Source organism: Protobothrops mucrosquamatus, unplaced genomic scaffold (genome assembly GCF_001527695.2).
Source record: "Protobothrops mucrosquamatus isolate PMUCROS unplaced genomic scaffold, P.Mucros_1.0 scaffold96, whole genome shotgun sequence".
NCBI lineage: Eukaryota > Metazoa > Chordata > Lepidosauria > Squamata > Viperidae > Protobothrops > Protobothrops mucrosquamatus.
Genome location: NW_015386471.1, coordinates 386402 through 402270, shown reverse-complemented (window position 1 = coordinate 402270; position 15869 = coordinate 386402). Strand labels below are relative to the sequence as shown.

General features: G+C 37.7%; 1 protein-coding gene across 1 annotated transcript in view; it reads left to right on the top strand.

Moving 5' to 3' along the window:
• Window positions 1-15869, top strand: part of DPYD (dihydropyrimidine dehydrogenase) — a 518537-nt gene that overhangs the window by 486012 nt on the left and 16656 nt on the right. The window contains exon 21 of the mRNA XM_015812569.1: window positions 10354-10497. Coding sequence (XP_015668055.1) covers window positions 10354-10497 — 144 coding nt within the window. The remainder of the gene's footprint in view (window positions 1-10353; window positions 10498-15869) is intronic.

The following is a 15869-nucleotide window of genomic DNA, read 5'->3' as shown; positions in this document are numbered from 1 at the left end:
TTGAACTACATCTTAATAAATGCATTGCCTATATTGCATCATGACCATATTTCTATTTACGATGACTTTAAAAACTAATGTATACAATGAGGTTTAGAAATAAGTGAACCAGAATATGATCTGATCTGCTTTTCTGCTCCTTTTTCAAATAGAGTTTTGACTGGAAAATTTGAGAGTTTGTTGAATCGGTTATTTAAGAAAAATGTAGAAAATGAGGGCGGAGGTTGGTTTCTGAACTTTTGGTTACCAGAGTAGGTAACATCTTAAGGGGAGTTTAAGGGATGTCAGTGTCAGTATTCCTCTGTTTAATCGTAGAAAATGTTTCCCAAAGTGGATCAGGAAGCCCATAAGAAGTTGCCCTTAGTTTCTAAAATGTAATAAATGATTATTTGGGAGGAGGGGTATTTCTTGTCACTTGAACTTCTTAAAAGCCGATCTGCTGACAGCAAGTGAAATATTTCTTCCCTAGCATCTCTGGAATGACCATGGAGCTGAATAGCTAGCTGGATTTTATCCTGATTAGTGTTCATCCTCTGGGATTCAAATGAATCAGCGAAGTTCTTTTCACCATGGTAGATTCATAGTGGAATTCTTTTTTAATTCCCAAGTGGGATGTGCATGTATAAAATGTACTTGGAAGGCCAAAGAGGGTTTTTCCCCATTAGGGATAGAAATGAGCAGAGAAAATACAGACAGAGAAGTTATTAATAAAAGACTGAGGGAAAAGAACATGAGATTTTTTTAAAAAATTGATTTTAATTTTTATACTCAAGAAACTATTTTTTTATAAAAAAAATATTCCTTGAAAGGAATCAAAACAAAAAAAAAAACCAGAAAGCACTTCTGAGACACCTGTTTTTTTTAAGCTATGACATTTCAGAAGATCAGGCAGAAGAGCTGATTCTACACACTCAATGGCTATTATTTAAAACAACAAAAAGTGAAAATATTTTAAGATGCCAACAGCATTCTTTTTTTATATATATAAAAGGTTACCTGGCATGTGTTCAAACCATAAAGAAAACAAAATCATCACAAATATTCTTAATATATGCTGCTGCTTAGAATTATATATTTTTTCCTTTTGGAATCTGCAGTAATCCTTGACACAGTATGCCTATTGCATTCCTCCTTTCTGTTTATTTTACATACAAATATATCCATGTAGGCTACTGCATAGAAATATTTTGTGTATATATTTTTCATAATGGAGATAATAAATGTTAATAATATTGATAAGATAGATAACTTTTATGGTCATTTTTTTTACTGTGGGCACAATGGCACACGTTAAAAATGAAATTTAGTTCCTTGCTCTCAAAGTGTACACATACTTAATACACATTTAAACATACTGTGTACAACAAATGTGTAAACCTACACCCTTACTTATAAGTAACATATAAATATTAATGTTATTATAAGTAACATTTAATATCTGTGTATTCAGACCAAGTTTTCTTCAGTTCTTTACTTTATATCAGAATAGTAGCAAACTATAGCATTGGTCGTGTTATTTTTCTCTTCTTTTAATATAATAAATGTTGGAGAGCAGACATATAAGAAATTACAGTAATTTGAAAATGAAGGTATTGCTCAGCTATCTCTATTAGGTAACCAATCCCTAGTTCATAATATGCTCAATTGAATTTAGATTGATCTGTGAATAAATTATAACCAGAACTGGCTTATTCACCTTAAAGCTTTGCTGGCTTAATGTTTCATTGTTGATTCATTATGTTGTGAGTTCTCTATTGACAGTCTAATGCTTTTTATATCTTGATAGAAACAGCTCTACTGATAGATACGGCTATCTTTAAATGAACAGGATTTAACTTATCCAGTGAGGACAAATTCATCAGTGAATGAATCCCTTGAGAAATACTAAACAAAAATCAAATGGTTACAGGAGATTTGCACAGTTCATCACAAGAGTGTTTTTGGAAGTGTTGTGCAAGAGATTTGCCTTTGGATTAAAAGAGAGACTATGTGTCATGCTATACGATGGTTCTTAAACCAAATTGATGAACTGGTCTACCCCATTTGATGTTGGATAGTTTCATATGATACAACTTCTGTTAGTGTAAAAATAATAAATAGAAAGGTTTCCAATTCTAGAAATGCCTTCTACAGGCCTGAAGGTCATCCTAAGAATGATCTTTGAAGGATACAGTACCTGCTATTGAAATTTGACCTTTCCCTATCCACATGGCTTCTCATCAAAAGGTATTATGAATACTAATGAATAACATAGATATATAGGGATACATACTGTATATACTATATTGGTTAACAGATCTGAGCTATGGACCATTAAATTCATGATATGGATCTCGCTTCTGCCATGACTATAACTTCACTCTATGCCAGTGGTTCTCAACCTTTTTAATGCCGTGACCCCAACTGGTCGTAAGTCGAGGACTAAACCGGTTGTAAGTCGAGGACTAAACCAGTCGTAAGTTGAGGGCTAAACCGGTCGTAAGTCGAGGACTACCCAACCGGTCGTAAGTCGAGGACTTTCCCTGCCCGGGAGTGCCACGCATGCGAGGTTCTGCCCCCTGCGCCGGCCGAGGCGTAGCTGGCAAGCGGCAGAGACGGAGCAGGCCGACCACCAGCTGGCCCAGCTCAAGGGAGGTAAGGCACCCGCCAGAAAAGGGGAAAAAATGGCGGACAGCCTTGCTTGGCGACCCCTGTGAAATGGTCGATCGACCCCAAATGGGGTCGCGACCCATAGGTTGAGAACCTCTGCTCTATGCAATAAGGGAACAATAGTATTCATCTACTTTGCACAATCGTTTCTTATAAAGCAGGATGAGCATTAAAAAAATCCTAAGTACTCTTATTATCTACTAACTGCTACTGTTATCAGCATGCCCAGATTCCATATGTCTTACATTTTGTCTCTCAACAAAAATGTTGTTTATAATAACAAAAATATTACACTGATGTTTTACAACATTATATGACCACTAAGACATTTTGAAGGTACCACTCTGTCCAACCACTTTTTTTCCCAATAAAATTCAAAGCAGGCTGGCACTAGCTTTTCATATATCTTCTTGAAAATACGATTAATCCATTTTGAAAAGCAGATATAATTGAATTGTTTTGATAGCTGCCAGTGCATCAGATGGTCTTTGAAGATATTTATCCTGTTTATTTAGGCTGCAGCTGTTACCGAAAGCAAGTATAATAAAACATCCAAAAGTAATTTTTTGAAGTCTAAAGCCAATAAATATTTGGAGGATTGGTAATAGGTGACAGAGATTCCATCATATGATTTCAAAATTAAGGGTGTCTTCCGTTGTGCTTTGCATTTTACTTAATGCCTGCTGAACTTATACAAACAAAGGCAGGAAAGGCACATAATAGTCTGTAAACTCTCTCAAGATCAAAGCTAGACCACAGGAATGAAGTGAGAGAAACAGGAGCCACAACATAAATCAATAAGCTGTAAAACAGCCGGAATGCCAAGGTAACTAGATAAGAGAAATTCAAGGAGCAAGGATTTATAATGGTAGAATTCCAGCAGCCTAACTGAACTCTTGAAGATATTTTTATAGCCGATGCTTGTCTTACCTCTACTGCATTTCGATTGGTTGTATTTTAAGTAATTTCAGGCAGTCTGATACTTTCACTCATGTATTTGTAGGTGTTCCAGATTGTTCAAGCTCAATGGCAGAGGCCAAGTATTGTGCCTGTATTCTGCTCAGTTGTTCTTAGATACAGTAATGGTTCTTGTTAAGCCTTCCCTTATTTAAATATACTTCAGCTATAACAGGAGCTGCTTGTCTATCCTCATCACTATTGGAAAAACCATTGCTTCCTAAAAAGCTTATTTTTTTGTCAACGTTCATCTAAATCAGACTAATGCATGGCTCTTAGATTTCACAGTGGTCTGGTGCATGATGAAGTTAATATTGGGACATTTTATAGAATTCTTCCTTCTATGGGATTTCTCCATTTAAGTAGTCTTTCTTTTCTATTTTCCTCTTCTTCTTTTTTAAAGAAGTTGATGAGATTTTGTTTAAACCTAAGTAGGAATTCAGGTAGCGGTAAAAAATTGTTTCAAAACACCTGATTCTCATTCAATAGAAGCCTTGATATGTGAATTATTTTGCATAAACTCACTTCATTTCTCACTTTGTGGGCAAAATACAGTTTTAGCTTGCTTGGATTGTCATGAAATTATTAATAATAAACAATAAAAGTAAATTTCAATGTGAACTGTTGGGTGAGAAGACAGGAATTAGACATAGGCTTGTCAGTGCAAGAAATGTGTATTTAATGCGATACATCGAGTTATCCTGAAAGTGATAGTGAATTGCATTAAATGACTATGAAATTGTTATTTAACTTGGCTTACTTAGTTTGATTAAATATTTCCAGATAGTAAAAAGGGAGATGAGGTTGTCCCACAGCATGTGCCATTTTCAAGGAAGAAGCCAAAACTAACAACTTGTTTGGATTCATAACACTATTTGGTAGATCAAATATCATGATTACCTTCCTGAGTTGAAGCTGGCTTTATCCAGTTGACATATTGTCATTATCTGTGGGCACTGGTGTGTTCAGAAATTGGAACCAGCATTCTGGCAGTATTTGAAATTTAGCATTCTTCTCCATTACTGCATTATGTGAAAGCAAGACCGTAGGCTAAAGATTAAGCTCAGTGAGGTCAAACAGTGAAATTAATAAAATTAGCACTTTCTAGAGTTTGCATGGAACTTACTACTATTATATTAACATATCCAATATCCCTCTAACTGCCATGTCAAAATAATCTAAGACCGTGCTTTATAAAGTTTTGTGGCAAATCCATTTGCTGCAAGGAGAAGAAAAAATAAAATACTGAGTAAATGGGTTTGCTTCTCCAAGTTCTACAGCATATCTATTCACTGAATTCATTTTCCTGCTAATATGAAAATAAACATGTGTCATTTTTCATTGTAGAAGTATTTATTTATATATACAAGACTTTTAATAAATGTTCAACTTCAGAACTTCCAACTCTGAAATGTACTGAGTCAAATGTACAAACGTATTGTTCTATAGGATCATTTTTACACTGTTACACTTACCAGTTTCCTGCATCCCAAATCTTGCAGTCTGTATTACATATTTTTACCATGACTGGGATAATGCAAAAATCTCAGTAATACTTCAGTTTGTAGCTAAAACTTGGGGAAAATGACATATTGAAAAAACTTTTCAGAATTATGTAAATGAAGCATGGTGACAAAAAGAAAGGAATACAGAAATGGTCCGGGGAACGTATCTGAATATTAAAGTTGTAATCTGTGGAAGCAATTTGCTGGAGGTATAGGTGCCTAGCCAAAAGGATGTCTAGTTACAAAATGTCCTTTTTGATGTCCTTTCATATTTGCATCATAACATTGCATAAAAATATGGAAAGGATGGAAATTGTAGCATTGAGGCAACTCATAGGGTTATAACCTTGGCACGTGCCTGTTTCTATTATTTTGGAATGAGAATGCTTGTTAGATATATGGACAAGCGTAAGGCAGAAAATAGCCACTACATCTTTACTTACCTGCCAGCTCTCCTGATGGATGGAATTAACAATATGATTGAGGCTGATGATCAATACCTCCCTATAGGAAGAATAGGTGTCCTTATAAATCCACACATATCTGAGGCAGGTGGGCAGTTAAGAAATAGGAAAAATAAATAAATATATGCATTCATACATAAATAAATAAAGTAAGTCAATAAATAAATAAACAAGTAAGTAAGTTGATTTTCTGGATCCATTTCACTTGATCCTTTGGCAAGATATAGTTCTGAAATTATTTTGGTCATCTTCATAGCCCTAAATCAGAATCAGAATAGAGCTGAAAGGGTCTTTGGAGGTCTTCTAGTCCAGCTCCCTATTCAAGCAGGAGATCCTATACCAGGGGTGTCAAACTGCCGGCCCGCAGGCCGGTTTCATCATACTGGAGCCGCGCCCACCCCATTGCCGGCAATGGCAAAATAGTCCCGATATGTCTGGGGATGTCATGTGACGTCATGAGTTTGACATGTCTGTCCTATACCATTTTAGACAAGTGACTGTCCAGTCTCTTAAAAACTTCCAGTGGTGAAGCACCCACAACATCTGAAGGCAAGCTGTTCCACTGGTTAATTGTCCTCGCTGTTAGGAAGTTTCTCCTTAATTCCATATTGCTTCTCTCCTTGATTAATTTCCATCCATTGTTTCTTGTCCTGCCCTCTGGTGCTTTGGAAAATAAATTGACCCCCTCCTCTTTGGGGCAACCTCTCAAATACTGGAATACTGCTATTATGTCCCCCCCACCAGTCCTTCTTTTCTCTAGACTAGCCAAACCCAAATCCTGCAACCATTCTTCATATCTTTTTGTCTCCAGGCTCTTAATCACCTTAATTGCTCTTTTTTGTACTTTTTTCCAAACTCTCAACATCTTTTTTTGTAATGTGGTGACCAAAACTGGATACAGTTTTCCAGGTGTGGTCTTACTAAGGCTTTATAAAGGGGTACTAATACTTCGCGTGATTTTGATTTTATGCCTCTGTTTATACAACCAAGGATTGTATTAACTTTTTTGGTTGCTGCCACACACTGTTGTTTCAATTTTAAGTGATTGTCCACTAGGACTCCAAGGTCCCTCTCACAGTTACTGTTTTTGAGCCAGGTTCGCCTGATCTGTACTTGTACCTTTGGTTTTCCCTGCCCAGGTATAAAACCTTGCTTTTCTCCACATTAAATTTCATTTTGTTGGATAGGGCCCATTGTTCAAGTCTGTCAAGATCTTTTTGGATCCTGAGCTTGTTTTCTGGGGTGTTGGTTCTTCCTGCCACCTTAGTGTCATCTGCAAATTTGATGAGTTCCCCTTCTATTCCCTCATCTAAGTCATTTATGAAGATATTGAAGAGTACTGAGCCTAAGACAGTGTGGTACCCCACTGCTTACTTTCCTCCATGTAGATGTTGTACCATTAAGGACTACTCATTGAGTATGGTTTGTCAGCCAGTTACAAATCCATCTGGTGGTGATGCTGTGTATCCCACATTTTTCTAGCTTACCAAGAAGTAGGTTGTGGTCTACTTTGTCAAATGCCTTGCTGAAGTCTAAGTATACTATGTCCATAGAATTTTTCTGGTCTACTAATTTAGTCACTTTGTCAAAGAATGAAATAAGATTGGTTTGGCATGATCTTCTAGTTTTTGTTTCTCTTTCTGTTTTGACATTTTGACCATTTTTAGCATCATTAAGCTATCTAGTTAGTGGACTATCTAGAACAGTGGTGGCGAACCTATGGCACGGGTGCCAGAGGTGGCACCCAGAGCCCTCTCTGTGGGCATGCGCGCCGACACCCCAGTCCTAGGCCTTCAGCTGGGTTTTATAAAACCTTTTCACTTTAGGCCTCCACCGCCGTGTGCAAAAATAAAAAAAGTTCAATCAATCAATCAATTTCAACTTCTCGCGGGAAAAAAAATCTTGCAAAGTTGGAATTGATTGATTGAACTTTTTAGTCCCACCCAGTCTGCTGTTACCACTGCAGCTGCGCCCACCCAATGGGCCACACCCACCCGGCACCCCACGATGCATAAGTGGGTTTTGGATTACAGTTTGGGCACTCAGTCTCTAAAAGGTTCACCATCATTGATCTAGAAGATTACACCTTATCACAATGTTGCAGTAGTTCTAATTTAACCAGACCACATGAACAAAATGGTCCTGGGGACAGTTTGACAAGTAGGCCTTTGGCCTATGGTGTCTCACAGAATACCATATTATTCCCTATATTACTCAGTACTCTATTTAGGGAACTGACAGTGAATGTCAACTAGAGTTTCTGAGTTGTCATCAAAATTGTCATCATCAGAGCTGATGATGCTCTATTCTACTTTTTCTTGCCATTTCAGGAAAGCAACCTGAACATTGCCTAAGTTCAGCAATAGAGTAGATCAAGACTAATATGTTAAATGAAATCCAGACATGCTGAAGAAGTTATAACTAAGCAAGAAACTGGATTGGGGTACTATTTCAGACAACACTGTTTCACTGTATTTGGAAAAGCAGATTCATAGTCTGTGAGAGCAATTTGATCATCAGCTGTCAGCTGGGTTTGCAACTGGCTTTGGTTATTAGGAGCACAATTCTGTCTAGCACCCCATCATATCCCTGGACAGAGTTAGCAATAATTATTTATGCTTTGGTTACATCCCATCCTTATTCCAGCAACATGTTTCATTTGGGGCTAAGTTTGAAAATATCTGGACGTTGCTGACTACTGCAAGAACAGGATCAGATACCTCCTCTGAATCATAGGCACTGGTTATCAATTCCTTCCCAAGGATAATTTAAAATGGTAATATTGAATCAAAAAAACCAAACTGGCTTAAAACCTGACAATTAAGGGACTGCTTCTCCCATGATGAATCTGTCCAATTGTTAAGATCAGAAGTGATGGTTTTCTCTACCTTTGTTCCTGCTCACTTCTTTTGGGGCTGTGATTGGTCCCTCTCTCTCAGTGTTTAGGGAATCTATAAAAACACCTCTTTTCAGCAGGTCTTTACTTGTTACCCAATTTTAACATTTATCATTATTTTATTTTGAACATTTTATATCCTGTTCTTATTTTTAAATTTTGTCAGGTGCCTTGAATGGTTTGCTGTCTAACAGAAATTAAACTGATGTCATTTACTTGGAATTATAGTATTTTTGGAATTAATTATCTAAAATATCTTTTACTTGCTGTGTTGTTGGTGTTGGTATCATAATGAGCTATAAAAGAATGTCTTGTACCTCATCATTGTGTAGCATGTAATGTTTAAGAATAAAAGTTATTTCAGAAAGACCCAGATGAATACTTGTGACTCACTATTCTCTTATGTTCTACACACACACACACACACACATAATCTAATCATATCTTCCTCTGATTTCATTCTAACCTGCATCAAATGTTGATAGTATTTCTTCAGTTCAAAAGTTTTCCCTTTTCCATTAATGGAACAAACATCCCATTTAACAGCTTAGTCATGGATAAAAGCAAATTTCTTTTCATGTATGTTTCTAAGATCTTTCTTGCTTTGTTCTCGTTCAAGCTGGATTTTATCTTCTGTTGACCACATGATTTTCTACAGCACTTGTAGTACATTCTAATACTCCTGAGTTCTTTCTAGTAATTGTTATACATCTTAATACTTCTGAGGTCTCAGCCCAAGATTCACGAGGGACGTCTGCTTGTCAACTAAGAACTATAAAAATGACAGACAATAGGAAGAATTACAATTCTTGGTTATATATATAAAGCATGTATAATGTCCAGGCAAAATATATAGTTTAGCATTGTGGAAACTTGCTTATAATATCTTGTTCAATGCAATCCTTTATCTTAAGTGCTAAATTTGTGAAGTGGGGAGGCTAGCTCTATATGTTCATAGCTCAGCTCTCTGGGCAAAATGCCGATCAGCTAGGCTTATGTGAGATGTAACAAGGTCATCTACCTTTCCCTCAAACCCAACTCCACATTCAGCATTTACAATTTTTAAAAAAATCCAAAATACTGTTGAGAGACAAATCTTCATCAGGGTCCAGTCCAAGCTGGGAATAAACAAAATGGAGACTGCTTTAGAAAGAAGGTTGTAGTTTATTGAAGATCAGAGCCAGACAGAAATGTGGCTCTGGGAAAGCTGACCGCATGTAGCTGGGAATGATGGGTTTTTATACCTTCTTGGGCTTTTGTGTTTGGACTTGTTCCTGTTTGAGCCTTTGTATTTCCTGTGTCATGTACTTTGACCTGAGTCTGAGTGTGCCCTTTTTGTATTCTGATGGTGGTGGGTTAATCCTATTATGTCCTAAAGGTCATGTCTTTAGAGTTTGGGTGGGGCATGTAGATTTTAGGGGACTTTGTCTTCCTAATCTCATCAGCTTCTAGCCTCCTGGCTCCAGCCTTTCTGAATAGGATTGTCAAATCTGCATTTCTACAGACTTGGCCTCTGCCTGGGGGAGAGGGGCTGGTTTCTGTCTTTTAAGATTTTCTTTCTCCATTACTGTATTCCTTTGGGAAATATAATATTATGCTTTTTTATATTCTCAAAATATTTCTTTCTCTGGGGGAGGGGGTGCTCTCCTCCCACAATACTTTAAAAGGGAATGTGGATACTTGATTAGTTAGCAAAATATACATGCGGCTGTTTAAATTTTAAAAAAAATCCTGAAACACAAAGAGAAGAAGAGATTGGCTTAGCTTTCAAATCCTCAATATAATATGCCTACAACTAAAAACCTGGGATGGGGGTCTCAGCTTTGTTTGTAGAAGACTGCCGTGATGGTAGCGGTAATTACATACTTCCTGTTTCTTATAGAAACTTCCCAGCTTTGGCCCCTACCTTGAGCAACGAAAGAAGATAATAGCCGAAAATAAGCTGAAACTAAAAGGACAGAGCAGCCTCCTTTCCCAGATTGAGAGAAAGTGCTTTGTTCCAAAGAAGCCCATCCCGGCAGTGAAGGTAAGAATAAGTGAAGAGCATCCTTCACAAAACAAGATTTTTGCATTTATGATTGTATTTCGTTCTGTGGGTATGTGGCTGGTGTGTCAATAATCTTATATACATAATCCTCAACTTTATTTAGTCACTGTGCAAAGTTACAGCAGAACTGAAAAAAGGCATTTATGACTGGTCCTCAGACTTACAGCCCCATCACTGCATCCCCACAGTCAGAATTTGGGTGCTTTGCAATTGCCTTGTACATACAACGGTTGCAGTATCCCAGGATGAGGTGATTTGCCACATGCGAACCTGGCTTCCAACAAGCACAATCAATGGGGGAAGAACCTGGACTTGCTTAACGACTGCATGATTCACTTAACAACTGCAATGATTTGTTTACCAACTGGTGGCAAAATAGCTTGAAATTGAACACAACTCATTTAACAACCACCTTGCTAGGAGGGAAAATTCTGGTCCCAATTATGACTAAAAGTTGAGGACTACCTGTAGATTCGTATTGACTAAAGTTACTAAAATTCATGGTTTCTGTGTTTAGGCCACTATTTAGATGACTAGAAATTGAGATTTGTATTAGGCTATTTATACAACACATGCAGTAAAACAGGGGTCCCCAACCCCCAGTCCATGGACCAGTACCAGGCCTCAGCATGCCAGCAACCAGTCCACACAAACAAGGAAAGCCCCATCCGCAGGATGCAGGCAGCACACAAAACCACGCCCCATCCGGTCCACGGAAAAACCTCTCTCCATGTAACCGGTCCCTGGAACCCAAAAGGTTGGGGACCTCTGTAGTAAAATACCAAAATCAAAGTTATGCTTAAAATGAACTGTATATCGCTGTAGTGTGGGTTTCTATTTCCAGGGATGCTAGATTAATTTATACAAGCATTGTATGTTGGCCTCAGATGGAACAGAAGATGACCTGTGAAAGTGAGTCTTAGGTTTTTCATGTTGTGTGATCCTTGACATTTTTCCCTTATGCACTTTACCGTGTTGTAAAAGGAATAGTGACATACGACTATTGTCTGGTTGTGTATCATTGTACTTCCTATCTCAGCTGCTAGTAATTTACATAATATTGCTATTCCAAACAATAGTTTTCTGATACCACTGTATCTTCATGTCTTTTCTCTGTGTACATGAAAACATTCTTTGCACATGAAAACACCAAACAAATATTGTTCTTTATTTATTTTGAGAGCGCTTGGTGCTTTCAAAGGCATTGTCACTTTAGGGGTTTTACAGTTTACTTTTCCTTGCAGGAAAAATATTGATGAAATCATCAGGGAGAGAAACACCTGCAGTTTCACTGAGGGCTAACTTTGCCATGGCAGATGAAACTGAGAATTGAAAAAAAAAATTGAGGAGAAGTGAAAGAGCAGATAAAGACAAATACACAGAGGGAGGGGAGAGAAAGAGAGAGAGAGAGAGATAGGTTTATATTTGGCATTTTTGAACAATTGAACAATTAGAATTGAACAATTAGATGGACATGTAAACAAGAGTTTGAACAGAGCAAAGATTGCCTCCTGATATAACAATTAAAAGAAGAGATTGGGCGGAAACAGATTACAAATTTTAAAAAATAGAAATAATACTTTTAAAAGAATAACAGCTGGTTAAAATAACAACCAATAAAATAACAGCCCGATAAAATAACAACCAAAATAAAAGAAATCCATGAAACAGCAAGGAAAATAGTTTCAAAACATCAGCATTCCAACAGCATTTCTGTCTTTTACATCTATATTCCACCTCTTCTTCAGGAATTCCAAGTGGCTGAGTTGCACTTGCCTTTATTTTATCCATATATCACAAGTCCTGTAAAATGGGCTAGATTGGGAGAAAGTGGCCCTCACTTTCTATTGCTAAAGGCAAATCTGAACATTGTTCTTCCCAATCCTAATGTGGTACGTTGACTACTACAGCACACTGAATTTTACAACGCTCAATATTCTTATGAATAAATACGCTTTCTAATCACCATCGCTACTTAAAAATTGAGCCAGGATGGATCGAGAAATTACTGTAATGCCTATTGATTAAGTTTATTCCTTGAGAAGAATTATTTTAAAATCTAATTATTTTATAAACTATCTGTATTAAGTGATCCTGACCTCATTTCCCACCTAACAGGTTCTACAATAGCATTTTTGTTAAAAAGAAAAAAAAGGGGGTAAGAAGAGTTCTACTGAATGAGACCAACAATTTATCTAGTCCACCATTCCAACCAGAAACATTTTAAGAAGCTGACAAATATGAACAAGAAGATGATCGTCCTTTTCCAGTTTTGGTTCTCAGCAGCTGGAATTTAATTTATACTGCTTATGAGGCAGAAAAAAAGAATACAGCCATCCAGACTAAAATCCAGTGCTTTTTTCGTAGAAAAAAAAGGTGCCGGAACTCACACACTTCATACAACCCACCTTGCTTACCCTACAAGGTTCCATCCAAAAAAGGTGCCGGAACTCCGTTCTGGGCATTCTATGACAAAAAAAAAGCCCTGCTAAAATCTATTCATAGACCTATCCCTTAATCTGTCTGGTTCTGCTTTATTTCTGTGTCCCAAGTCAGTCCTGACTCTTGTTGATTGCCTGAACTAGTCCCTGCAGTTTTCTTGCCAACTTTTTCAGAAGTGGCTTGCCATTATCTTCTTCCTCCAGCTCAGAGAGAAGAAGTCCAAAATTACTCAACTGACTTTGTACTCAAGGTAGGAGTCCTGTGGGTCGGTCTGTGTGTACCTTCGAGTCAGTGTTGACTCCTGGCAACTGCCTGGATGGTCCCTGCAGATTTTGGAAGTGAATGGCCCAACAATAGCTGATTTCATGCCTAAGGCAAAACTAGAACCCACAATCTCCCAATTTCTAGTTCAATGCCTTAACCACAATACAGGCTCTCCTAAGGCAGGGATGACTCATGGTCTTCTGGTTTCTAGTCTGATGCCTTTAGCCATTACCTCGAATTGGCTTTCTGTCCTGATTTTAAATCATCTGTCATCACATCTAATTGTAGCAAATTTCACAGTTTAACTGTGTGGAGAAGCACATACTTTTATTAGTCCCAAGTTTCAAAATATATGGTTTTAGTGAGTGACAACAACAAGCCCGAATACTGTAAAAGGCAAAACACCAAAAGCATCCTTGTTTTCACATCCCTACTCTGTCCATACACTGCCTTTTGTTCTTTAAGCTTCTCAGCTCTCCATTTTTGAGGTTTCCACAATTTCATACAACCATATTTTTTTTTTGTCTGATTGGTTCTATTTCTTTCCCTTCCCCTTTCCCCTAGCCCATTCACTCTTTTCTTTGGAAATTTGTTTGCAGTGCAGTTTTCATTCGTTCTCTCTGTATAAAAACAAAGTAGTTCAATGTTTTTCTTTCATATTGATCACTCGCTTTTGTATTTAATCCATCTGCATCATTCTAAACCCTCTCCCTTCTTGTTTTATTATTTCTTAAGTAGCCCGTTTCTACTGTGTTCAGCTTATTTTTTTTTATGTTTCTTTAAATGTACCCAACACTTACTTCCTTATATCATAATGGGCAGGACAGCATTCGTTCCACAGTCCTTTTTTCTGTTCTTAACAAATGTTTTGTAAACATTATACCAAAATCCATGAAAATCATCTAGGAAAATCATCAGATGATTAGGGGACTGGAGGCTAAAACATATAAGGAACGGTTGCTGGAATTGGGTATGTCTAGTTTAACGAAGAGAAGGACGAGGGGGGACAGGATAGCAGTGTTCCAATATCTCAGGGGCTGCAACAAAGAAGAGGGAGTCAAGCTATTCTCCAAAGTGCCTGAAGGCAGGACAAGGAGCAACAGGTGGAAACTAACCAAAGAGAGAAGCAACCTAGAACTAAGGAGAAACTTCCTGACAGTTAGAACAATTAACCAATGGAACAACCTGCCTCCAGAAGTGGTGAATGCGCCAACACTGGAAGTTTTTAAGAAGAAACTGGACAGCCATTTGTCCGAAATGGTATAGGGTTTCCTGCCTGAGCAGGGGGTTGGACTAGATGACCTCCATGGTCCCTTCCAACTTTATCATTATTATTATTATTACTCTAATTTCCCCCCCATATATGTACAGTATATTTTGCAACTGTTTACTCCATTTTACTTGCCACTTTAGATTCCTTCCGTAAACATTTTTCCTACTATGTACTTTTGATATACCAATTATGATGTTTACTTCAGACTAAAAAATCCCAGACATGATCATGTTTCTTATCAGGTAGTTTCTGTGGCCCATTAATCATCTTGGTTGCCCGTCCAGCTCTATAATACTATTTTGCAAGTGTGATGATCAAAAACACACAAGTGCTGATTGTGGTATTCCGGGATAAAAAAAGGAACCAATCCTTCTATATCAGTATTGTTTTGCCAGCTTAGTGACCAGTTCTCCAAAGATGGAATTCACCATAGAGTTATGCATAAAGCCACACTTGGAATCATTAGAAATGACGGGGATGTATTTAAAGGCATTGCTGTACTTGGCTGCTTTATTTTCTGTTCCCTTTTGTAATCTTTCTAAGAATGATTACATTCTTAGCTCATGGCGCAATTACAAATCATTTCAAAAATGTGTTGAACTGGGCCTTGGAATGAAAAGAGAAAACTTTCATTATGCACATCTTACATATTGCCCAATGAAATTTTCCCCCCTCTCTGACCCATAGTCCTACTTGTGCCCCACCAGCCAGAGAGCTAGGTTGATGGCTATTTAAAACAGGGCCTTTTTATTAGCAGCATCCTGATTGTAGTGCTCTCCCTGGGACAAAAACGAAGTCAATCCAAATTCACTTTTCAATATTGTTTTGCGAGTCTGATAACCAGAACGACAGAATAAGCAAACTTCCTTATTTTAATGTTGTTCTGAAAGCATATTAAACGTCTTTGGCTCCCTTACTTCTTGAATTTATGGTGAGCTTTAATTGTTTTTTATTGTACATAGCCCTGGGCACCTGATAGGTGGGGGAGAAATTTATAAATGCAAGAAATGCATTAAATAAGCTGCCTTTAGTTGCAAAGAATCTACATGAATAATACTGGAGAATTCTACTTAAAAATACCAGCACAAAATTGCAAAGAAGACTGCAAAGAAAATGTTTACAATTATTATTACTGTTATTGGTTGCTCAGTCAGCCAGATGCCTAGACCAGGGGTCCCCAACCCCTGGGCCGCAGCATGCCAGCAACTGATTCACACAAACAAGGAAAGCCCCATCCACAGGATGCAGGCAGCACACAAAACCATGCCCCTCCAGTCAACGGAAAAATTTCTCTCCACGTAACCGGTGCCTGGTGGCCAAAAGGTTGGAGACCTCTGGCCTAGACTGTGTTTTTAGCCACCTATCAAGTCCT